Genomic DNA, 24,454 nt, shown 5'->3' on the forward strand with positions numbered 1-24,454 from the left:
CGAGTCAACGTCACTATCACAAAGTTACATCACTATATTTGCATTACTCTAGCGCGCGTGTCGTTAACGTATGAAATCCAGTCATAAATCCATGCACGTGTATTTACCGTTGGTCACTAAAAAGCCACAGAGGGAAAAAATGGCGTCACTGACAAACGATAGGAAAGTATAGGGAAAGTGGTCTCTATTCGTGGTAATAACACTGTAATAACCGTGCCAGTAGAAAAACACTAACACGCCGACCGATTTTCGTAATAGTGTATAATAAATAAACATCTCCCATTGCCCGCCCGGCCGAGAGCGAACGATAGCGCAATTTGTCTAAGCTGGAGGTTGCCGAGTGTAAAATCTTCCCTGCCTGCTTTATTTTTTGTGTTAAGGTTCGGCTATGTCTCAAGCGACTTCGTAAATGTGTTTTCTTGCTGGCCAGCGAGCCTGCAGTTACACACGGCTTTGGGGACTCGCGACGTTCAATATGACTTCTGCATGTCACGTAAATTTACGAGAATAGTCGGCGCTTTGTCCGATTCCTCGTCTGACTCCATGCCGCTCCACGACGGCGCCTCGAAGAGTGTTTTCCGTTGTGTGCTAAAAGATTTGGGGACGCGTGCCAACTCCGCGTCACTGCGCTCGATATCCGTAGATGGAGATGAGACGTTCTCACTGCAGATGGTGACAAAAGATTCGCTCGCATTTGCCCTTCGTCCAGCGTTACAATCGCTCTTGCCTCTCCGAATTTGTCTTCGAATGTACAGCACGATGACGCTGTATGAGATGAGGAGAAAGCAGATCGGGGGTATGCCGAGCGCATATAGGAGAATGGCTCCCTTGACGTCGGCAATGGCTCGGGCAATGTCTGCAACTTTTGACGCTGGCACGCGCCATGAAACATCTACCCATGCGATTGGAAGGTAGATACCGTCCCTTAGTGTCCCCTCTCGGGCAGAGATGTCCGCTGGGGAGATCGGGTCGGGCTTCCAGAGATTCGGGTAGAACACATCCGTGCGCTTTATCTCAAAGTTGTTCTGGTACCTTAACTTCATGCCAACTACATTACCGGTTTGCTCGAGGACGTCCCACTCCATTTCGTGCGCTTTCGCGTCTGGTCTGAAGGGGCACGCATGATCGCTTATGTTGATGAAGCCAAACATTCTGGGATCAGCACGATGACCATGCGGCATGGTGAAGGTCATGGGCACCATCCGATGATCTGTCAGGTCCCATGCACCGTGGTACCTTGAATTGTAGTCGCAGTTCTTTCGAGAGGTTGGACATGGGATTAGCTCATCTGGGTGAACTTGGAATTTGTGGAACTTCACATCCGAATGCACCTCCTCGTATTCATCCGCATACTTCAGCCTGACTGGACGCGCAAGGTCGAGCGAGTTGCCAAAATCAAACCATGCCACTGTTTCGGCGTTTAGTCCTTTGCGCTTTACCTCTGGATAAACGGCGTTAGCAACTTTTTTGCCTGTAATTTTAATGGATCGGCCGGTGCTAGTGTATGTGTAAGTGCCATTTGGAACTGTCACATCTCCAAGTGTGGATTCGAGCACATCAAGTGTGCGAGAAGGGTTATCCATGCCAGTGGCCAACACCCATGGAGTGGCCCCGACGCTTGGCCACTGATCACGTGGAATGGAATCATCAGGAACTCGTTCCACGTATGTCTCTGGTTGGAGGTCTGTTGCAAGGAAGTTTTTGGTGATGAAGCGACTCAAGTACCGTGGGTCACTTGTCCGATAACGTGGGGAAAGCAGAGGGTCAAAATAACCCATGAGCCATTGCTCCACAGTGCGCCGAACAAAGATGCCTGAAGATTCTGGGCCAAGAAAAGGTCCAACCATGCTTTCGACTGCATTGAGATTATAGCCCTTTCTGAGATGCACCCCTATGTAGCCCCTGATCAACTCTGCTTTGGTCTCGGAAACGCTAAGGTCCTCTGCGAGTTTTAAAGTAGAGCGGGCAAGCATGTGCAGCACTGAGATACCAGTTGGGTCCTCGGTAAGGATTCGATACACAACGTTCGCCTCAGATGGGTCCAGCCCAACTGTGTCGCCGTCACCGGCGGTCAGCCCCGACGCATAGCTGGCAAATTCAGGTTTACCATGCGGCCAGAGGTCAGGCGCGTAATCTGCAACACTTGCACCTTGCAACGGGGACGCGTTGCCCCACTGTGCCACGGCCATGGCGTGCACCGCGTTCCTGCCGGCGTGCACCGCTTCTTCAATGTGTTTTGGTGCAATTCCTTGCTCGACAAAGCTGCGAAACACTTCACTGATTCTATCGACAAGGGTAGCGACGACCTTTGCTGTAAGTGAGTGCACAAAGTTTGCCTCAGATCCAAACTTTCGGATCAAGGCGTAGTACCCAGGGTTGAAAGAGATGATTTTGTCATTCAGGTCGCAAGTTTCACAAAACGAGGTGGGATCCCATGACGCATAGCTGGTGGCTATGAAACTCACTACGGAGTCACCATTTCCACTGAAGGTTACCTCACTTTTCTTCTCTTTCCCTCCCTGCATAACAAATGGTCCAACCTCCTTGAGTTCAGGCGGTTGGGTCCCAGCAAGCACCTCAAGTGGGTTTGTCAGGTTCCAGAAGAAGAACCTAGACACTGCGTGAGTATCGCATATAGTAACGTTCCCAGCATAGCACATATCTTGATTTGGATCGAGGACGTACGCTGATCCTTTCATGCGCTCTGGCAAGTATGTCACTGCCATCGTCACTGAGATGGCAAGGATCGCGCCCCAAAAGAGGATGCACGCCTGGAAAAAGAGAAGGAGAGGTTCGTCGGCATTGAAAAGCTTCAATCGACGTTTCAAAAATGTATCGCTTGGGAAGTATATGAAAGTAACGTTATAAACATCGATAGTGCGCCGGCAAGATACGGATATGGCGCCACGACGGCTCAACACTGGACGACATCGGCTGTTTTCGAACAGAAACGTTGACCGGAAACGGGCGTGCGCACATGGTGAACGTAGTTACGCAACGCGACATCCATGCCGACGACATTGCGAAGGGTCGGTGGAACTTCTTCCCTAGCTTTCTCGCGCTTACGTTTCCCTGCTATCGTCCACATGTTGTTGTGTCAACAAGTGGCGTGGTGATGGTATTTGATGCCAAAACTCACCCACGGGTTCTGGCGGAACACGAATCGTCGAAGCAGCAAATCCGCGGAACACCGGTAGGACTAACCGGAATAGGACCTGTGGTTTTCTTTTTTTGTTTTTCTGTGTTGTTGGCCACCCCGCAGCGATTTTAGCTTTAACCTTCATACGAAGGTAACACTTAATAACTTCCGAACGAAGGTACGAACGAAGGTAGTCTACATATCTGACCGATTCTCGAGTCAATCAAGAAAAAACGCCAAAATCATACCTTCGTATCTTATTAGACTTTTAATGCCAAACTCGCTCGGAAAAGATAACTTTTAGTCTATGGAAAAGGACGACTAATACACATCGTGCTACGAACGAAACTTTTTTTTATACCTTCGTAGTCTACCTTCGTACGAATGAAGGTATCTTTTTACCTTCAGATATATGATATATAGATATATGAAGGAAAGTATTAAACAACATTTAATTAACAAGATAGAGCAGTGATGCGAAACATCGCGCGCACGCGGCAAGCAAAGCGTGAGCCCGAGTCGGGGCCGGGCGGCCAAATCGACCGCCCGCCCCCGCAACCACCACCAACACCTCGAACATACCCTCCTGCTACACCCCCCGGCGTGCATCAGGCACAACGAGTTCTCCGACGGATGACAGCGCGCTTCCTGTCGGCGCCACCTTAGGCATCGCCCTTCGCGTCACGAAGCGAAAAGACATCAGGCGGAGCTATCACCACAAAGTGATACACAAAAAAATGTATTGCCCCACAGAGAGATCTTTCGACCGCCCGATATTCACCCGCGACAACGACACGGAGGACACTACCAAAGGCCACCGACAGGGAACGCCCGCCCCGCCACAGAGACCCGAGACCCGATTGCTCCACAAAAGCGCAACCGAAACCGAACGGAGTTGTCACAGCGTGATATCCCGTACACGGAAAAACGGGCAACCCCTATTCCGGCTAAGCCGGAGTAGCACAAGCCAAATTGTGCGCGCACGACTTCGTATTGCGATTACGGGGGGGATTATAGCCAGAGTACAGGGCAAACAGCATGAGAGGTCACCGGGAGGTGCTGCGCCAAACTATTTTTAATGTACCTGTGCCCCGAACCGGATTTCCGAGATGTCGAAAAACGAAGTGGTTGGAAAGAGCTGGACATGGACCAGCTTGCGCGCATGGCGACACCGCGTGCTTTCAAATCTTGACATAGAGTGGTATCATGTTATGGCATAATCGGCGACCGCGACAAACCCGCGACCGCGAGTGGTCCCTCTTCTCTTCAATTAACAAAATATATACGCGCGTCCCCCCCTTCACCCTCCTCACGGAAGAGTTAGGGGGGGGGAGGTTAGGACGCGAGGGGGATGAACAGAAACAACGGGGGGAGTGAACAGGCGTGGGCGATTCCCGGCCTCAGTGGGCTCCAAGAAACGGGCCGCTGCTCGCTATAGAGCCTGGAAAACGGGGGTTTCTGCGGTGAACGAGTGGATGGCCCTGTAACGGGGCTGCTTCCATCGAGGAAGTGCACAGACGTCACAACGCAAAAACCCAGTGCCTGTCGGAGTCGGTTACAGGGATACACCGCGTGCGAATAGCGCGACACAACCGCCCAGGGACAGGAGTGCCACCCACGGCCGCGCTCGAACTCGATTGCCTAGCGAACGACCATAGAGAAACGTGGGATACCATCCCATGCGGGCGGGTAAGAATACCATGGGGTGGTGGGCCGAAATGGAATGATAACCAAAACAAACAAGTGATACGAAACCTGATAACAGAGACGATCACCTGACCTTCGACGAAGCACCGTATGTACCTTCGTTCGACGAAGCACTTACATGCGTAGACTACGAATTTGCGAACGATGGATGTTTCTTTCATTCGTACGGCCGTTTCATTATTCGTACCCGTACGGGCTACCTCTACCTTCGAAGGTACGAAGGTACAAGGTACTTTTAAGTAAACTTTTACAAGTATTGAGAAACTAGGTATTTACCACGAATCCCGACCACTAACCCCTGAGTTAGAAATTAGTGACCGGGTACGGCTGCACGTAATATTCGTGTGCTCCGTAGCGGGGTCGTGGTTGGCTCGTGTGGTTTACTGCCGACAAGGTACAATATAATCTTTTATTGAGAAACTAGGTGTTTACCACGAATCCCGACCACTAACCCCTGAATTAGGAGTTAGTGACCGGGTACGGCTGCACGTAATATTCGTGTGCTCCGTACATTCCGCCACGAGCGCCGTGCTGGCGGTCGTCGGTGACGGTCGATCCGGCGACCCTTTGCATGAGCGAGATGATAAGCGCGACGTGTATGAGGGCGAGGTTTCGGAGGTGGATCCGGTTTCGGAGCTCGTTCGGCGGGTCGATGGAGTCGTATATGGCTTGCGTCCGCTCGTTGACGTTGCCCGAGGCTCGGCGGGCGGTGAGTGCGGCGACGTCTTTGAGGAAGTTGAGAAACGGTCGTAGATGGCACACTTATTTTAGTCTTAATATGATATCATATATATCATAGTCTATGTATCATATCACACGAACGAAGGTACACTTATTTAGACTTAATATGTATCATATGATATGATATGATATTGATATTTGGGCTTTTTGTAGACTTCTTTACGTGCCGATGGAGCACACCGACGATATCCTTCCTACGAGCTTATTTAATACTTGGTCTGCTGGAGTATTTATATACCTTCGTAATACCTGGTATTTGTGCTTGTTGGTCTTCAGGGCGGCAAGGCGGAGTGCTGGTTTATTATTCGCAACTGGCGCCATAGAGGAAACTCACTAGCGGAAAGTCCGTGCCCGGAAAAAAATGCAGCGGAACTGTGACTAAGGGACTAAGCTCGGAGGGACTGAGCTCGGAGGGGCTAAGACATATTACCTATCCATGAGAGAGATTCCGTTCGTCTGAAGCAGCAAATGACCTCCGATGAAAGTTTGAGACTTTCTTTCGAGGATCTTCTCATGGGCGAGTCCTATCGAAGCCAGATGCATGGAATACTACTGGTAATTGTGTTTTTCGTCATGGTCGCTCTCATGGTCTCGGGACTGACATGATAATATCGGCGCACAGGCCGGCGATAGGAGCGTTGGACTAGTTGTTCATGTGGAGTAAGTGAGTTCATGAAAAGCAATATTTTTATCTGTCCTTTTCTTGATTCGTGAGCATTCTTTCGCAGTTCCCTGGTGCTGGCGTCGCTCTTGCCTCGGCTAATCAACGCCGTATTGTCTCGGCCCAAAGCAATACTCCACATCCTTGATGCAGCATTGATATCTGCACAGCGATCACATGCCGCCATTCTTGGCTTGTCGGCGAACTCCATAAAGTATTCTGCGCGCGTGAGACTTGATTTCCATCGGATTGCTCTTTTGCAGTTGGGTTCTTTTGTTTCCCAGTTGTGCGCACCTTACAGCGGACACATACTAACCATACAGGGTACTGTGACGCGAGTGTCGGCCGTAAGATCTTGTGAGGTCGAGCAGCTTTTTGAATGTGACTTTTGCAAACATCGATTTTCAGTCCCTGTCAGCCAAGGACAAAAACTTTACTTTGCCGCGCCTAAAACCTGTCCACGGAGCTTGACTTCAGCAAGTACAGCTGCTAAACCAGATGCAGCGGCTTGCGCGGGCACATCGTTCTCTGTAGTACAGACGAAACTGCCAATCTTAAATGACTTTCAGGAAATTCATGTTCAAGACTCTTCTTGGGCATTTTCTGAAAGAACCAAAACATGTTTGCAGCTTGACTTGACATTGTTGGGTACAGATGGATGGTTTAAGAAACGACAAAACCAAAGAACATCGAACATCAAAGCTCCGCAACGTTCAATAGCGGTCATCCTCGTCGACGATCTGGTTGATAAGTGCAGGCCAGGCGACGATATATGTATCACCGTGACTGTTCTGTCACGTTGGCTCAAAGCGAGATGCGGGCAACGAGCTGAAGTTGAAATGATATGCAGCGCAATTTCTGTTTCATATCTGCCGAATGGAATGTTTTGTGAGCATCAGCGGGCTTGCAAAGAGGACGTCGATGATTTTGCATCATTCTGGCGTTATGGAGCACATCACACAACAGCATCAAGATTGGAAGAACCAGCTGCTGCAAAGATGCAGCAGACAATCTGTGCAGGTCGTGATTTGCTTCTTGACAGCTTTTGTCCTCAACTTTTTCAGCTGTATCCTGCTAAACTGGCGTTCTTGTTGTCGCTCGTTGGCGGGGTCTCGTACATAGAATACGAAACAGGAAATCACAACCGAAACGAGTGCCACGTACTACTGATCGGCGACCCTGGAACCGGCAAGTCACAACTATTAAAGTATGTTGCAAAACTAGCACCTAAAAGTGTCAACGCAACCGGCACAGGATTAACTTCAGCGGGTTTGACAGCAACGATGAGGAAAGGAAAGGATTCAAATAGTTGGATCCTTGACGCAGGTGTATTAGTTCTCGCAGACAGCGGAGTGTGTTGCATCGACCAGTTCGAAAAGATTAGCGGCGCACAACTTGCGGCTTTTCAAGAAGCTATGGAGCAACAGACGCTATCAATTACTATGGAGACCATGGTAGCACGACTGCAAACCCGTTGCTCGCTGTTTGCATCGGCAAATCCTGTTGCAGGCCGAATCGATACGGCGTTGTCCCTTTCTGCTAATACCGGATTACAATCACCAATACTTTCTCGTTTTGATTGCATTTTAGTTTTCAAGGATGACATGAGCTCTAGACACGATCGAGCTATATCCTCACATTTGACTTCGCATAATCAGCGCAATTATGTCGACAATATAAATCACGAACTGTCAGCTATTGACCGTGTGGATAATGAACGAAAATCTTCTTTGATGAACCGTCAGGGATTTTCATGTCAAGCGTTGAATAGAGGCAAGGGATACTTGTCGTTCAAAGCGAAAGATACGCACGCTGGCATGCTTTCACAAAATCGACATAAATTGTGGTCATTTCAACATGTCAGACGTTACGTATTGTTGGTGCGTTATGCCATTGACCCAGTTCTGTCTAGCGAAGCAGAAATGCTAATTCGAGGCTTTTATCAAGTTTGCCGCCGAGAACGAGCTGGGCTTTCAGCACGGCCAACCATTCGTCTTCTGGTGAGTTTGATCCGTCTTTCTCAGGCGCATGCAAAGCTACTTTGGAACCAGCAAGTTCGCGGCGGAGATGTGGTTGTTGCTGTGGATATCCTTAAAGCCTCGAACGACTATACACTGCCCGCTCACCTCGGCAGTACATGTAGCACGCTGATGCCTGAAGCAAGCGCGATGTTGCAAAGAGAGATTCAGCTTATCGGTGATATTGAACGCGTGCTTGGGCCCTCGTGGTGATGAGGATGTTATCATTTCGCTATATGATTGCATTTCCCTCATCAAATTAATATATGGACTTTTCACCAACGATCGTACTAGTTGGACTCACTATTTGTGGTGTACGCAAGAAGTTGCCAAATACACTTTGCTGAGAAATGGTTTGCGCGGCTGCGCAGGATATCTGTACCTACTCATGTCCAGCTAACTAGAAGTGAATCTCAATTAAACATTCCGACCAGTGGCTAGTGGCTATCTTCACACGGCGGATGAGCCTTTTAAAATGTGATATGACCTTCTGACATTAGGGCCAACTCCAGGAAATGTATTGAGGCGACGTGCAAGCGTGACAGCGGACTATCTCCTTTTGTCTGTCACAGCAAAGCTGCACGCGAGCAACAAAGTGATTGTACTGGCAAAACTGAGTATGCAGGACAGCGAATTCTCGAGTGGATTCGTGCAATTATGTGCATCACGCAGATAACATTCAACTATCCGAGTCGACAGTATTCGATCCGCAAAACGGGCCTTACTCCCTTTATTTTTTAGCCCTCGCGTGCACAAGCAGGTCTATGGGTTCACTCGCATCCTAAACCTTGTAGGAAAGACACGATGTACGTTCACTTTATTCAGCAACGCCGCCAGCAAAATAAGCCGGTTTCCTTATGTCCAAGCCATAGTCAGCCAGTGCAGCCATAAGATCTTCCTCGGTCAGCACAACTCGCCTGTCCTTTGGGTCCAACCCTTTCGCGCGTTTGTCTTTCGGCTGCATTTCCATACGCTGTCGTGCGCAAATCCTCGCGTCAGTCACGATCTGAGAAATGAATTTTTGCGCTGCAAGTGAAACAAGTCGCGTGATACGCCTGTCTGCATTTGTCACGCCGCTGATCTTCAGATAGTGGTTGGTGAGCGCGTCGGGGATCTATGTGGAGGGCGGGAATGATGGTTGTTATAATAGCACGGCAAGCAGTGTCGGGCTCACAGAAACACACGATGACACAACTTCGTAAGCCATTCGAACTGTAGCTAAAAATTGTGGAGAGCTGAGAGGAAGTACCGAGTGCGACGACGCCCAGAAACTCAAGACAATGACGGACCGTGGGTGCGAGCTCATCGAGATCGCTAAAAAATTGTGCCAACTCATTTTTTGATAGACCATCTAACAAGGTGCTGATCGAAATTGTCATCAAGGGCACGCGGTCGTTCCTGTTGTTCTCTTCGCAATGATCGCGTCCAGCAAGACCCAGTGTCTCGTCGGTGCTCGTTTGATCGTGAAGTAGAGTCATTTTTACTGGCTTGCGAGGAAACTGCGGTAATTTCGGAGAGGAGACTGAAGCATTTTCACGTTTCGGCATTTTCTGTGTGATTGAGCACCAAGCCGAAGCCCCAAGGAAGGAAGACAAACACCCAAACGGCCAATAAATAAATAAACTAGATTCAGGTCCCATCATCATATCATGATTAGTTTCAAAATATAATGAACGAAGAATGAACGAAGGTATAGATACGAAGATAGAATATAGTGCTGGAATATGATACCTTCGTATGTAGTAATAATGTATGCTATATATATATATGGCTTTGTATGGTAGTCAACGAACGAAGGTACGTACGTTTATTTCGTTCCTTGCTGCTGCTTCGGAACCTTATTTTTTATATTGAGAGTCTAGGTGTTACCACGCACGAATCCGACCACAAACCCATAATTTAAGAGTTTAGGAGCTTGTATGGGCTTTTAGTACCGATGGAGCATCCGTACAAATTCTCCACCATGTGTATATGTGACCGGGTACGGCTACACGTAATATTCGTGTGCACTATATACCTTCGTACGCGTACGAAGGTAATATTTTATTAATAATACATATATAGCAACCCTTTTACAGTAAGATTTCGTAACACGGTACAGTATTTTTTCCAAATTCTTTCATACAAATTGCTGGCACGGATTGTGTTTTTTCGCTCGTTATTTTGGAGGACGCACCCTGCACAGTGTGAACTGCGTGCACGGCTACAGCACTCAGCAACACAGAAAACAAGGCGGACAGCAAATATGTTCGGAGGTTTGGAAGAGAAGAAAAACGAATTTGAGTCATGGATGCGAGCGCAGCCCCCAGCGGTGAGATCAGTGGCGGACTCAGCACAAACCCTGACACCCGAAAACTGCGGAGACCTAACTTTTTCCATCCTTAGGTTGAAATTGGGATAACCTCCGCAACAAGCGCAATACAAGGTGATTTCAGCCTTCCCACGAAATACTTGTCATTTCCTCTGTTAGCTTCCTAGTTTCTTTCGTGCTCAACCCCTGACCGACGAACAAACACTTCCAGGCGGCATTCTTGGCTTCACTCTAGGGACTGTCAATCAGAGCATCGAGAAACAGGCCGCAAACATGCCGAATAAATCCGTGATGCCTACGAGTGGTTCTTTCTCTGGCCCTCCAAGAGTTCTTGCCTTGAACCTCGCGGTTTTCACCGCAGTGCAAGGAGGACTTACACTTGCTGTCAAGAGATACAGAGGAGTGGATGATATCCAGACGAACATGATCGGTATGTTTGGCGCTGGTGCTGCCTTGTCACTTACGACGAACATCGCGGGTAATCAGCCGGCTGCGCCAGGACAAGTAAAACCTTCGACGCCTTTGGGCTATATGACAGACGCCGCCCGCACCGGAGCCCTCTTCGCCGCACTGAATGGAGCTTTCATGAAAATCGGGCAAATGTTGTCCGGAAAAGACTCTTCACAGGATGTATACTATTATCATACAATTTGCATGCTAAATGCACTTGGACTTGAAAAGTACGAAAGAAATTTTAGGAAGGGCATGCTCATGGACGATTGCCTAGCCCTTCTTTCTGATAGTGCACTGCGAGAAGTCAAGATACCTCCAGGTCCTCGCCTCAAGATATTGAACTATGTGGCTGCCAGCAAGGTCAGCTCACAGTTCGACGTTGTACAAGACAGTTCCTTTGGAGTGGACGACGTGAGGCACGCATGAGTGGCATCGATTACGCGGCGAATATAGATTCAACTTCATCCATTCTAGAGCATTATCATCGTAATCTCAAACATCTCTTATAACACTTTCAGAGCATCCTGTCTTCGGTACATCTGGCTGAATACGTGCCGCAGCGGATCAACCGTATGCACAACTGCATCGCGGAGTTCAAATTTTGCAGCAAGTTAACTTTCACGAAGTCATGATGTGCAATTTGTCTCAATGGCAAGAAATACTTTTCAAGTTTTCTTGCAGTGTGCGAAGGAGAGGGACGCCTCAGCAACTCGGACTCGGTGTTACGCGCCGCCACGATTGGCCTTAAACACTCTTTTTTTTGTGCCGTCTGCTGGGTTTTGCAGGACGGACATTTCATTCTTGTAAAGCGCGCGAGACTCCAATAGAAGCTTCCTTCGTTCCTCCCATCTCTTGAGTGAAGCGCGCATCATTTCAAAGAAACAAAAAAAGATGGCAGAGTTTATGCCATTTGAGAAAGCTCGAGGGCCGACACCGGTGAAAAACGCTTGGACTCGGCCCAAACCAGCTGGCGAGTCACGCCAGACTCCAGCTATTGCGCCCGTGAACGATGGGCGCTGGGAAGCATTGCACATCATTCGAGTTTTGACAACGTCAAGAGGTGTCGTGGCCCCTGCAGCGAGTGCACCTGCTATAAGACCTATAGAAATATCGGCAGCTGCCGCAGCGTCCTCTTGTTTTCTTCCTGTTAGACGACGATGCATTGTGCGCATCGTTTCATATGCAGCAAACTTAACAGCCATGTCTGGGACATCCTCGAGAAGAGTGGGTAGATAACCCGTGAATAAGCCGCGCGGCCCAGCTGCAGAAGTAATCTGTCTTGCGGCTACTATAACATTTGGATAGATGTTTGCTTGAACAGATCGTATACACACCGCTGCGGGTACCTTGACAATAGAAGATCCAAACGCTCCGATGCCGCCAGCTAAAAAAGCTATCGTCGAGACGGAATAGTCGGAATGCGTTTCGAGCAGTTTCTTCGCAACCCCGTAAAATGCGAAATAAGCTCCTATTGCAAAACCAGCACCACTAGCTGCACCAAGGACACCTTTGTATAGACTCCCGACTTCTGCCTGAACTTTGCCCAACATAGCGCCCGTCGCAACTGCCATTGATTTGGGTAAAGATCCCGATGGTGTCGTGGCCTGTCCGATTCCTATGCCGTATTTTCCCGTGCTAACTGTTTGCACAGATGTTGTTGTCATCTGCTTGATGTTCGCACTGTTACCTTTCAAGGCAGCTTGCATTCGAACTTTTATCGTATCCAAGGGATGAATGGTGCTCTGCGACGCGGCGCGTGCCGCTGCACCGGCCAAAACATCTGCCATAGGAAACACTGCAGAAATATTGCCTAGAAATCCTGTGGTTGAAGGCAGTGCAGAAGGTGAGGCCACGAGAGAGCTTCCTCTTGATATCAAAGTGTCCCTGCGGCGTGGTCGGGCGACTCTACTATGCCGCATGATAAAACAGGATATAAATGCTACACGTATACGCTTGCTGGCGCGGTCCAGTTGCGCAGAAATGAATGCACAGCACGACTAAGCTGCTCGAGTGCGCAGTGGGTCACGGTAACCAAACTATTTTTAATCTGAGCACTCCTATTCAGTCTCAAAGTTGAGCACTGCACCAGATTTACTGAAGGAGTCTGTACTGAACGCCTTCTCCTGATAGAGCTCACAAGTTGAGAAACGGTTACCGGAAATCGTACTGGCCACTTACTGGGAAAAGCAGCGAATGTGCTAGAACCGAGCTCGATTGTTGAAGTGGTAAGTGATTAAGAGCAGCGTACAAGGTTGCAAAGGCTCGCTGGTGCCAGGCAGTTTCGGCCTGGCAGAAATATGAGAACAGCACAGGCACATGAAATTTGCGGTAGGCGCACCTTCAAGGTTAGTTCTAAAATGCGAACGTCTATTGCGGGCACCGGGGCGTCGAGGGCTTCACCAGTTGTCGATTTAAGGTTCAGCTACAGGGACAAAAAATGTTTGTAAGGAGAAACGATGCGTGCAGGAGAAACGATGCAGTGTTTACCGTTTCTCGCGTGTAGTAGGCTCGCGCTGCACCACTCCAACCGACAGTAGATTGGCAAGTGAATAGACAGAACGACCAGAACAATACCTGTACGGGAGCGAAAGATGAATTGTAAAGGCTTGGGCGCAGCACTTTTGAAAATGTGTTGGACTCGCGCTATTCGGAACGGGAAAAAACGCGAAATGGAACCAACGATCGTGAGGTGAAGGAACAAACGCTCTCTTTGCGCATGTAAGATACGTATCGGGAATGTCGCCACTCATCGTCGCGAGTCAGACGTGTTAATCGACATCTGAAGTTCACTCGGTATCTGAATGACATGAACAGCAGCGCGGACGCGGGAACGCACCTCTAGGGCGCAGATAAACAAGAGGCTATGAAATATGCGCACGGGATTGCCGAGGAAGCGGCTTATGCTGCCCGAACGACTCTGACGTTTCAATGTTAACATGTACAAGACATCGTACAACTTGTGGGAGATGCCTGTTGCCGTTGATCTGTCGCGCTGCCCGACTGATGTGCTGTTATCGGGGTGACGATGACGACTTCTTCAAACGAAAACAGATTACCGTAAATCTTACCTTCGAAGGTACCTTCGTACCTTCGTTCGGTACCTTCGAATAATGAAGGTATGGATACCTATCTGACAGTATGTAGTCTAATAATACCTTCGTTCGTACGTACGTAGACTATCATATATAAATGTACCTTCTATTCGTTCGCTCGTATATATGTACCTTTATTTGCTTCGTACGTACGAAGTAAGGTACAAGGTACGAAGGTACATATTTCAGAAACTTTTAGCGGAAATCCGCTGAAATTTAATTTCTTTTCAAAATCTCCGGTGAAAATTTCGGGCTGGGTGCGGACATCAGTTTTGCAAATAAAGAGTGATGTTGAGCAAATTTATATATATTATATTACCTTCGAGGATATAAATAAAATAATATCATATTATCACAGAATATCCTCGAGTGGCACGAATGAATGAAACTTACATACCTTCGTATGCGTAAATCCTTCGTAGTCTATATATTACGAAGGTAATAAATAGAGAGTACTGCTGCTGCTGCTGGTAGCGAATGAAGTTTTATCCAGCATATTGTTATGAGCTTCATATTATTATGGCACTCTATCTTCGAATTCGTAGGCTACGAAAAGGATACGAAACCGTGCCGAACGAACGAAGGTAAAGTATGTAACTTTTTGGTGTCCAACTTTCGGATTCCTAGGTTTTTTTCTTGAACGTTTCTTGAACCATTACGCACTCTTCGTTTCAGGCACGTTACCGAAGACATAGGCAAAGACGCCAGACAGGCGAGGCATACAAAATAAAGGCGACACAGAGCGGCTGTGGACACCGCATGCATCGTTCGTAGGAGGCATTTCCGATCATCGGATAATAGCCGAAAAGAGCGAAAAAAATAGGCGGCTACCAAGGGTTCATTCCAATACCTTCGTACAATAAAAGGTCTTGCGGCGAAATGAGGGGAGAAAGCTCGTCGAAGCGCGCGCGCACACGGATGGATCTTGGTGAGGCCGAATACATGGACACTCGGCGCCAGGACAGCAGAATGGGTGGTTCGACGGATGCTTCACCGGACGACACTATTTTCTTTCTCGACAACGGCGGCGGTTCGGCGGCCAGCGTTCGCACTCCCAAGGAGAAAGCTCGCGCGAGAGTGCTTCGGATAGATGCCATCATGTCGAAGCAGGCGACATCGAAGCCTTTTCCAGTCGCCACGCATCAAAGGTGCCAGGCATCATCATCTTCAAAACGCTTTTTGAGAGCCAGCAAAATATCAAAGCTTCATACAAACTATGGAAGGGTCTCTGAGGTCCGTGAAGACGCTGACCATGTCACAAGAACATCGCGTGAGAATACGCAGTTCGGGGCGTTTACCCTCAACGGCCTGGTCAGCGGTGCTTCGGACACACCCAAAGGAGCGGATCTATATAACCTGTGGGGTGGGAAGGGGAGGGACAGACGGAAGTTTACTCACACTAGTGATGAAACGATCGTTCCTGCTGCTTCTTCATTATTTGCAGAAGCAACACATTTAGGATTGCACCAGCTCTGTGGCCAAAGCTGGAAAAGAAGAAAGTTCAATCGCCGGAACACCCCAAACGTAGATATCGCACAGGTAAGTGCAGTAGATATTGATGCCGCAGGAAGCTCATACAACCCTCCAGAAGATGCACGTCAAGACGTGGTTGCCAAGGAAGTTGGGAGGATAATCTCCACAACGCTTAGAAAGCATTTCGATCCAGGCAGGGCACCAGTCCCCGGCAAAGAAACGGAAACATGCCTGAATGGGGAGCTGCACTATGTCCATGATTATTCGGAGGAGGAAGGCGGAGATGTAAACGAGGGATGCAAGAACCCGGAAGTGACACGCGTGGGAAAGTTGTCGAAAGCGCAGAAGAATAAACAAACGAGACGAAAGAAGCAGCAGGCAGATGAGGAGACAAACAAACGGGCGAAACGGCAGCGTCGAGATATCAGCAGCCTGAACGAGTTGGCCTTGCAGATAAACAAAGAGGAGGAAGTAAAGCGAGAAAGGCTCGCTCGTCGCAAAGTGACCAGACATGAAAGAATATTCAAGGCACCTTCCAGGTTGGGGAAATACACTTATCAATCCGAGCCCGCGCCAGTATTACTCACAGAGGAGCTCACTGGCAGCCTCCGAACGGTCGCTGGAACTCACACGCTCATACGCGAGCGGCTGAAGAGTTTGCAGCGCCGCGCGCTAGTTGAGCCGCGCAGGAAGGTTGATAAGACAAAGAGCAAGAGTTATATCAGATACCAGCCAGGTGAGAAAGGAGAAAGGGAATCTGATATGCACAAGAAGAAACTGGGTGCGAGAGAGAATTAGACGGATGAACAAGAAAGGGAATGCATCCCAAACCAAATGTGTGATTCGCGTCCTGGTGATGGCTGACGCCACGTTCCGTTCGGCGGGTTTGCGATCGCGTCTGTAGGGACCCTCATATTGATGCGCGCACGAGGTTCGGGTTGCGTGAGCCGCCCGAAGGGTGTTTTTCCGGCGCCGAAAATCGCCTAACAGTAAAATGACGCAGTTTTCGTATGGGCATTCTACCTGGTGATACTTTGCTAATCGGCGTGGTTTCACTCGAGATACGTATTTCGACTACGAAGGTACATTCGAGAAGGTACGAATGAGGGCTTCGTAGGCTTCGTAGGCTTCGTGGTTACTTTTGGTCAGAATCCAGATTTTCGCGATTCGGGCGATCCCAAACCATGAAGTTTTTAGTTTTGCATTCAACGAGCCTGTATTCGAATCAACAATCCGATCACCTCATTTTACCCTGAGAAGCGCGAATGACGATATAGTTCGCATACTTTCGGTTGCAGCAAACGAACGGAGACTTACTGATTGGCTCGCTTCTCAGGTCCATTGCTGCAAGCAACAGTAGTGAGTCAGTTCCTGCAAATCCCTTCTGAAATGTTAAAGACTCCTACTCCAATAATTCAAGAGCAATTTAATACTACCTTCGTACTATTTGATGACATTCATGCATGCCCATTCGATATGTTGTCCCTTGCGCCGAGCAGCGTTGTTACTCACACCATGAATACTGGTAATCTCCCCAGTTGAAGTCAACAAATTAACAAGGAAATCACGCTTCGAAAAATCCCAACATTGCTGCAGCATTCCAGGTCCAGAAACGAGCAAGGTTTACAATGTCAGCTTTACGTTTGATTTTCAGGGGTACGGCCATCCCTGTGGCATACATTCCTAGAGCTGGATGCATCAACAGGCGCCGAGATCTTTCTGAACTCCAAAATGCATATAATGCCGTAAAATATAAAGGTTCCCAACCGGAAATTTCCTGTACAAGGTCACACTGCACTTCGTCTTTTTTTGTGAGTAGACGGTACAAAAAATGCAGATCTTCATTGAGCGTCAGTCGTTGCTCAACATTTTTGAATGTTTTGAACGTCACATCCAGACGTTGGCTCAGGCTGTTGGCAAGCGCGCCCGAAAGATATCGGTGATATGTCCATGTGGCTTCTCTTTCTGGGTGAACTTCCATCACCTTGGTGATAAGTGTTGAGATCGGTCGACATTCCGGGGACAACAAGTTATCTGACAACATGCGTAGGTACTCAATCAAACATTTGTCGACTAAATTGCGCCACTTGTAAGAGGTCAGATTCTCAGTTAGATTTGCCAATAAAGCTTGTGGCAGCAATCTTTTTGTCTCAGCAAAGAAATCCTGACTGCAACACCTTAAATGTGTCCAGGCTGCGTAGTTAAATCGTCTAAATCGAGTGGCTCGTTCCACCATGGTGATTTCGTTGGCGAACACGTGTTCTATCTGCAACCCAGTGACGCCTCTGGCCGGGGAAACAAACAGTTTTTTTAGGATCCATCGGCGGTAGACCCAGCAGGCGGTGGCCTTTGGATTCCCACTAATAACTGCCTGAGCGAAGCGCAACTCATATTTAGCGATGCAACTGCGTGCTTTTAAACCGAGCCCGGCAAAATTTTGCATCATGCGACGCCTCAGTCCATTCCATGCCATGTTGAGTTCTCCATTTATTAGGAGAAGAAGGCGATAAGTATCGAGTCCAGTCATTGGATCGATGCCGGGAGAAGCCAAACCACCATCACTTTCATTTTGATGATTGCAGGCTCGCCTGTGTGCCGCCGATATATAATTATACACCGGCACAAGCGCGTTTATAGCAATAGCGAGTTTGTGCCCGACCAACAGGAAGGCTCCGGGCACGGCAGTACTCGTGACGATCCCTCCAGGGGGAAAGCTTTCCCCGAAGACGTCAGAAGGTGCTGCCGAAGGCAAAAATGCTAGCTCGTCGATTAAGGGGTCGTCGACGAGAGTACTGCTCAGCTCGGATACAAGCTCCGCGACAACAGATAATGGTGAGTGAAGTGTCGTGTTTGGCTTCAGTCGATTCACTTCCGTCCCCAGCGTGCTTGTCGCGCTTCCAAAGTTCATTCGGGTAGTTCTGCATGGGATATAATTTGCGCGATTTTCGGTTGGGATGACATGCATAATGGTATTAGTACTGATCGTTTCAAAACAGAACCATGAAGAAGTTCACAGCGATCACTGGGAAAGGAGGGGAGGTATCCCAGAATCAATTTAGTCCTAAAAGTCCTTTTACAAAGAACCTTTATTTAACACCTCATAAACTAAAAGCAAGTCACTCTCGTCGACTTTCGGTTTGCAGGGAGGATGATATCCAGTATCTTACACATAAGTGCGTGTACGAAGCTCATGTGTACGAAGTAGCTTCCCCACTCTATCCACGCACGTGTGGGCCAGAGCCTGATTCAGATTCTCTATGTCACGAGTGCCACGGGCCTCCCAAACCCAACCGAATACCATCTGGATGGCATAATATCATATTCTGGATTTCAGGCAGCTGTATGTGGACACCCCGGAGATACTACTACTACTGCTACTACTACTACTACTACTACTACTACTACTACTACTACCGTATGGGAGGATTAACTCAAGAATGACGAGTTTATCTGAAAATTTTCAACCGGGCGGACAAATCTGAAAATTTTCCCCTCAGGGGTGTCCACAGCTGCCTGAAATCCAGAATATTGCGTAAGTGCCTCCCTTTTGAATGACCCACGATTTATGACTTATTATTCATCGATACATCGGTCAACTTCGACGTGTGCCACCGCCTCTTCCAAAGACGCGTTAGCGTGATACTATTGTCTACAAGATGCGTGTCAATGAGGCCGACGACTAAGTGCACGCCAACGGCATCGAATACGACGTCACGCTGAGCGGCTGTCGTCAAACGGACGGGAAAGCGTCACACAGTGTTTTTAGTCAATAAAAAATGAACTACCGACGATCGCACGGCGATCCAGTCTGTGGGTTTTGTAAATGATCGAGCTCTCGACCAATCAGAACACGAATAAAATGGGGACACGACCGGAAAATTACCGGGTTGGAATGTGGTGCTAATGGGAATTTAGCTCTTCGAGCTAAAAGCCCAAATTATTTTTAATAGGATCTCAATAGTCTATATTGATATTCTATTTATATAATATATATATGGATAGTCAATATATTTTATATTAGTTTCTCACTAGTCGCTCGCTGTAATATATGTCGTTGGCTCGTTGATTTCGTTGACTTTTAGTAGTCTAGTTGACTCGTTGACTGACACAGGGTCGCGCGTGTTTTTTCCCCTATGGCGCCTAGTCAGGCCCAAGTCAGGACGGCGAGCGCGGTGAGCGGCTCACTAATACGCTGTTCGACGCCAAAGATGGACGGCATCATTATCAGTAGTGCGCACAGGTGTTGCCGAGCTCGCGTCGTCAGATATTGCGTTGCAACTGAACTTTTAGCAGTTGTCGTCTTTCCACCGAGCTGGTGGACGTTCGCCCATGAGAGGATCGTGTTCATTGGAGAGCACATCCTTTGCTATCAATTCTTAACTCGGGAAAAGCGGGTCGTTATGGTAGATGGAGTGACACCGGGTGCTAGCGTAGACAGATTTTATCAAGTTAACCCTACTTTTTGGGTCGTATAAAATATGAAGATGATGTAGAGAAACCAGTGGACTTCAGACAACTTTTTCTGGTCCCGGTTCACGGTGCCGAAAGTTTGTCTACCGCATGATGAAGACGCCGATATGTCTTAGGCAGGCGTGTTCAAAAGCGCCGTCGAAGTTGTGCGGGTGACGTGGCGTAGGCCAACCAACACCATGCGTCAATCAAATTCCAGGTTACCGGGAGCTGTCTTCGGCTCAACTCGTTGATCTGTTCGATATGTTATTAATCTTGCTTCGGTGCTTCCTTGGTTGCATTGACCTGCTCCTCGCCCATCGATTTCAAAACAGTGAGGACGAGTTCTTTTCCTTCGTCCCATTGCGCCTGTATCTGTCTGGCAAGAGCTTCGGCATCGTCGTGGCCACTGGGAAGCTTCAGATCCTCTCGGACATTTCCCGAGTCATCCATGAGACCAAGCTGTGAAGAGAGCAACAATATTCAGAAAATCATAATACGCGATATGGCTCCCCCGACCATGTAGGATTAAAATTTGTTGAGTTGAGAAGATCAGGTGAAAAACTTACAAAGCCCTCGTCGTTCAGATCGACTAGGGTGTAGTCTTCGCGCGAGACTATTGGCACCTACATCAACAGACGAGTTAGATTCTCATCCCGTCAGGGGAACGAGGGGGCGCAGGGGCGATCGCTCCACGTGGGCTTACGACTCGTAACCGGCATTACGCTCTGGTACGTGAGACTCGTTCCCAGCATCTTGCGCAGGCACAGTTGGTCCAAAGAAATCCGGAAAGAAAAAAATTATGGCGAGGGTTGCTGACCTCTAAGTTGTGGGAAGAAGGTACGAGCTCTTCCATCTTCTTTCCGGTGAAAATATCGGTGGCTGTGAAGTGACACTTGGCGTGGCCGTGTTTTCCAGTCTTCGAAGTCGTCACATCGATGACCTAATTTAAGTTCGGGTTTGAAGAGGATGTTAAGTTCCGAGTCGACTGAAAGAGACGCGCGAAGAAGGTGGTGCACGGCGTTAACTACTCCCGTAAAGCGATGTAGAAATCACAAGACGGAAGGCAGGCAATGATCGGTCCAAACATTCGGAAAAAAGGAAGACGAAAACGATTAGGCCGATCGTGGCTGGAAACATAGGCCAAGCATCTAAGTTACTGTCTCCTCGGCGCCGAAGAGGTGTCGGAAACGCACCTTAGTGGGGCGGCCCTTGATCACCATAAAACCTCCCTTACGGACGTTACCCGCTTGCATCGGGATCGTCGTGGAGGCGCCGGAATCGGCAGTTTCAAACTGTTCGACATCTTCATCATCGGACATGGCGAAATGAATGGATCGAGGGTTGCTAAGTTGGCTTGGCCCGTGTCCGTGACGGATGTTTCTGATACTCCTAAAACCCTACGAAGGTAAAACCCGGAAGGAGGTCTTCGTGTTGCACAATGCGAGGAATGATATCCCAGTAGTTTAATATGATAACTAGTTATCATATCTAGCTAGCTAGACAAGTTATGTTTTACGAAACAAATAAAGATATTCTAACACTTGCATATACTCATATGGACTGATGGATATGTGTGATGTGATAATAACAAAAATTCTCCGGTGCCGGGACAGTCACGTGATATCCCGTACAAGCAAGTAATATCCGTGCAAGGTGCCTCCCTGTGATGAGACTAATAATGTTTGGTTCGCGGGAGGCTGATTTGGGACGAGTCTCGGTGAAGCTTCGATGAAGCCTCGGTGAAAGACGCATTGAGAAAGGCTACTTATTTATGGTTTGAAGCTGAATTTTCATCGATACATCGGTCAACTTCGACGTCTATCACCGCCTCATCGGAAGACGCCTTGGCGTCCACTCTTCGTTCACAAGTGGCATCATGTGAGAACGACGACTGCGTGCACGCCAAGCGCAACGATAAGGTCGTCCCGCAGAACAGTCGTCGTCGAAAGACACGGAAGGCGTCGCAGAGTTTTGTTAGTCTGCAATAAAGTAACAAACGACGACCGTACGGTCGTTTTGTCTATGACTTTTGCAAATGATCGAGCTCTCGACCAATCAAAAGACGATTAAATGTAACGCAGGTCGAAAAAAGTTGGGGTAGGATGTGGTATGAGGTACGGGTTACTAAATAAATGTGACTTCGTCACTGGCGTCCCTCGTCCCAAATTTAAAAGGTATAGCTATAGATACACCGTAAAAACAATAATGTAAAAACCATTTTACTAATAAATTTCTACCTTCGAATAAGGTACGAATGGAAGGTACGAAGGTATCCATGCTAAATTATTTTCCAAGCTACGAGAACTGCGTTTCGCCAGAAACGGGCTCCAGCAAAACTAAAATGACGCGATTTCGGCCGATTGGGCTGGCTTGACTCACAAAAACAACCAAAAATAAACTGCGTCTCATATCTCACGACCACGCCCCACGCCCATCACACGTCGACGGTGGTCACGGCGCGCCGTTCGCGGGTCGACTTGCGAACCGGAACGATGTCGGTGACACCGGGAGGGGCCTGAGCCTCCAACCGGGGCGCAATCCTGCGCGGCGCGAACAGCGCCGCCGCCTCCATCTGCTCCCCCGGCTGGCGCTTGCGAGCAAGGGTCAACAGCTGCGAAACAACCCAAGGTGCACGGGCGGGCCACTACTGGCGAAGATAGCGAGTATCTCAAGAAGACCTTGGTGAGAGACTCGTTCGTTATGTCATGTGGAGTCGTGCAGAGCAGAGAAAAAATGTCGCTCTGTGTCAAGAACACCGAGTTATGGGCGCTCAAGGTGTCTCTAGCTAGATTTGACCACCTTCGCAGTGCCCGGGGCAGTTGAAGACTTTTTGCTACTACTGAAGACTACTACTACTACTACTACTACCACTGCTACTACTACTGCATGGGAGGATTAACTCAAGAATGACGAGTTATCCGAAAATTTTCGTTTTGATCGATTTTCACTTTCAAAACGCTATTTTCCCCTTCAACCGCGCGGCGCCGTACGGCATGACGAGCGCGGTTCCGAGGGAGCAAAGCCGAACGAGCGCGAGGAGCGCGGAGCGTCCCCTCGCTCTCGACCCTCGCCCGCACTCCTCCGCTGCCGCGCGAGCGAGTCTGAGGTTTCTGGTGCGCTCCGCGACGGAGCGAAGGACCTCGCGAGGCGAAATTTCCTTTCAACTCCCTTTCAAACGCTACCCAATCAAAAATTTCGGGAGCAACCGGGCGGACAAATCTGTAAATTTTCCCCTCCGGGGTGTTCACAGCTGCCTGAAATCCAGAATACCTTGGTACCTTCGTACCTTCGAAGGTATAATACCTTCGGAGGTAACTTTTATTACAAATGTAAACAACGCTATATATGAAAACGATTGAAAAACCATTGAACGAACGTTCTTTCGAGTCGCGCACCTCTGAACTGGTCCATCAACCAGAGCCACCACCTTCGATGACTGCACGGATCTGAGCACGATTGACTCGCCAGTACCTTCGGAGGTATTTGTTGTATTTACTTTGGCGGGGCACCCGAATCGGTTCGATGCGCGGACATCGCGGACTTGCTGTGGCAAAGAATATTCTCAACCTTGACCTCAGGCGCTTGATATTGGAACACGCCCGTGTGCATGAAAGTGACCTGTCCCTGATGAGTTTCAAAAGGAGCTGGAAAAGTCGGTCTCTTTCTTTCATCCACAACTGTCGACTGCTCGAGCATTCTGTTGGACGCCATATTCAGAACTTATACGACGCTGCGTTGTCTCATGTTTTTCGGAACGGCGCGAGCCTCGAAGAACGCGTCGCTGGCTTGTTCGCAATCTATTTTGTTTACTTCACACAGCACACGACCCCTCGAGTCCGTATACAATTGTCGAGAACACACCTCGAGGGACTATCTTCATTCATCGGGCATTTGAAGAAACTATCGCGGGCTGAGGATGCGATATTTGTTGTGAAACTATTGAGCCAAGAAGATGCATTTACGTTTGGAATGTTGATGCGCAAAGAAATTAATTTGGTTTCCTTCAAACAACAGGATGCGATACTAGAGAGAACGCGCAAGCAAAATATTAGTTATCGCAAGGACAAAGTAAGCCGAGTACATAAGGTTGCTTCACACATCATTGTGAATGGTTTGTCAACTGGTAGCTCACGAGTAAAAAATGCCTCGCGTATAGGTTTGGACAGACTGCGCAATACTCGTATCCCGAACACATTTCCTCACATTTGCAAGGCTTCTGAAGCCTATTTAGAAATCTGGCGATCGTTAAAAGATGCGAATTTGAAACATTTACAAGCAGATCTTGAATCCTCGGATCGCACAAAAGGAGTGCATGAGGTTATTGCTAGACAGCTTCTCAAAAATGATGAAAAGCTCCTGTTCTTGCTAAAGTAGGAAACTTTTCTCCATGCAAGGCAGACAGAAGCC

The 24,454-nt window shown here is 48.4% G+C and overlaps 10 protein-coding genes across 11 annotated transcripts; 5 read left to right on the forward strand and 5 right to left on the reverse strand.

The window, feature by feature from the left end:
* Nucleotides 1–470: 470 nt before the first annotated feature.
* On the reverse strand, nucleotides 471–3,021 carry PSP2 (prasinophyte-specific protein; the record flags this gene model as incomplete). The annotated part of the gene is made up of 2 exons (XM_002507421.1): nucleotides 471–2,771; nucleotides 2,884–3,021. 2 exons carry the CDS (start codon nucleotides 3,019–3,021, stop codon nucleotides 471–473), a joined length of 2,439 nt encoding a protein of 812 aa, XP_002507467.1.
* A 2,691-nt stretch (nucleotides 3,022–5,712) lies between these two features.
* On the forward strand, nucleotides 5,713–9,080 carry MCM9 (minichromosome maintenance protein; the record flags this gene model as incomplete). Its single annotated transcript, XM_002507030.1, has 4 exons — nucleotides 5,713–5,901; nucleotides 5,971–6,002; nucleotides 6,073–6,175; nucleotides 6,419–9,080. The coding sequence occupies 4 exons, from the start codon at nucleotides 5,713–5,715 to the stop codon at nucleotides 8,477–8,479; spliced, it is 2,385 nt and encodes a 794-aa protein (XP_002507076.1). The 3' UTR covers nucleotides 8,480–9,080.
* Nucleotides 9,081–9,083: 3 nt separating this feature from the next.
* Nucleotides 9,084–9,744, reverse strand: TAF10 (transcription initiation factor TFIID sub.10; the record flags this gene model as incomplete). The annotated part of the gene is made up of 3 exons (XM_002507422.1): nucleotides 9,084–9,380; nucleotides 9,556–9,617; nucleotides 9,702–9,744. The coding sequence occupies 3 exons, from the start codon at nucleotides 9,742–9,744 to the stop codon at nucleotides 9,084–9,086; spliced, it is 402 nt and encodes a 133-aa protein (XP_002507468.1).
* Nucleotides 9,745–10,441: 697 nt separating this feature from the next.
* On the forward strand, nucleotides 10,442–11,540 carry TIM17 (mitochondrial import inner membrane translocase). The gene is made up of 3 exons (XM_002507031.1): nucleotides 10,442–10,577; nucleotides 10,652–10,691; nucleotides 10,789–11,540. The coding sequence occupies exons 1-3, from the start codon at nucleotides 10,512–10,514 to the stop codon at nucleotides 11,454–11,456; spliced, it is 774 nt and encodes a 257-aa protein (XP_002507077.1). The 5' UTR covers nucleotides 10,442–10,511; the 3' UTR covers nucleotides 11,457–11,540.
* PSP5 lies at nucleotides 11,200–14,022 on the reverse strand (the record flags this gene model as incomplete). Of its 2 annotated transcripts, XM_002507424.1 has the most annotated exons (5): nucleotides 11,469–13,153; nucleotides 13,209–13,316; nucleotides 13,369–13,452; nucleotides 13,518–13,604; nucleotides 13,867–14,022. In XM_002507424.1, 5 exons carry the CDS (start codon nucleotides 13,966–13,968, stop codon nucleotides 13,088–13,090), a joined length of 447 nt encoding a protein of 148 aa, XP_002507470.1. In that variant the 3' UTR covers nucleotides 11,469–13,087. The 2 variants fall into 2 exon arrangements, with proteins under 2 accessions (XP_002507469.1, XP_002507470.1); XM_002507423.1 differs by lacking the exons at nucleotides 13,209–13,316; nucleotides 13,369–13,452; nucleotides 13,518–13,604; nucleotides 13,867–14,022 and having other exon boundaries at nucleotides 11,200–12,949.
* Nucleotides 14,023–15,001: 979 nt separating this feature from the next.
* Nop53 (nucleolar protein) lies at nucleotides 15,002–16,393 on the forward strand (the record flags this gene model as incomplete). The annotated part of the gene is made up of 1 exon (XM_002507032.1): nucleotides 15,002–16,393. The coding sequence occupies one exon, from the start codon at nucleotides 15,002–15,004 to the stop codon at nucleotides 16,391–16,393; it is 1,392 nt and encodes a 463-aa protein (XP_002507078.1).
* Nucleotides 15,315–18,503, reverse strand: BET4 (protein prenyltransferase alpha subunit; the record flags this gene model as incomplete). The annotated part of the gene is made up of 3 exons (XM_002507425.1): nucleotides 15,315–15,843; nucleotides 16,183–18,387; nucleotides 18,451–18,503. 2 exons carry the CDS (start codon nucleotides 18,501–18,503, stop codon nucleotides 17,160–17,162), a joined length of 1,281 nt encoding a protein of 426 aa, XP_002507471.1. The 3' UTR covers nucleotides 15,315–15,843; nucleotides 16,183–17,159.
* A 92-nt stretch (nucleotides 18,504–18,595) lies between these two features.
* MICPUN_54916 (predicted protein) lies at nucleotides 18,596–19,036 on the forward strand (the record flags this gene model as incomplete). The annotated part of the gene is made up of 1 exon (XM_002507033.1): nucleotides 18,596–19,036. One exon carries the CDS (start codon nucleotides 18,596–18,598, stop codon nucleotides 19,034–19,036), a length of 441 nt encoding a protein of 146 aa, XP_002507079.1.
* Nucleotides 19,037–20,041: 1,005 nt separating this feature from the next.
* EIF5A (eukaryotic translation initiation factor 5A) lies at nucleotides 20,042–21,466 on the reverse strand. The gene is made up of 4 exons (XM_002507426.1): nucleotides 21,241–21,466; nucleotides 20,865–20,987; nucleotides 20,614–20,670; nucleotides 20,042–20,506 (listed from the first exon to the last, which is right to left on the reverse strand). The coding sequence occupies exons 1-4, from the start codon at nucleotides 21,364–21,366 to the stop codon at nucleotides 20,315–20,317; spliced, it is 498 nt and encodes a 165-aa protein (XP_002507472.1). The 5' UTR covers nucleotides 21,367–21,466; the 3' UTR covers nucleotides 20,042–20,314.
* A 2,103-nt stretch (nucleotides 21,467–23,569) lies between these two features.
* Nucleotides 23,570–24,421, forward strand: GLP1 (hypothetical protein; the record flags this gene model as incomplete). The annotated part of the gene is made up of 1 exon (XM_002507034.1): nucleotides 23,570–24,421. One exon carries the CDS (start codon nucleotides 23,570–23,572, stop codon nucleotides 24,419–24,421), a length of 852 nt encoding a protein of 283 aa, XP_002507080.1.
* Nucleotides 24,422–24,454: the final 33 nt, after the last annotated feature.

The sequence above is a fragment of the Micromonas commoda genome, chromosome 1 (assembly GCF_000090985.2).
Source record: "Micromonas commoda chromosome 1, complete sequence".
NCBI lineage: Eukaryota > Viridiplantae > Chlorophyta > Mamiellophyceae > Mamiellales > Mamiellaceae > Micromonas > Micromonas commoda.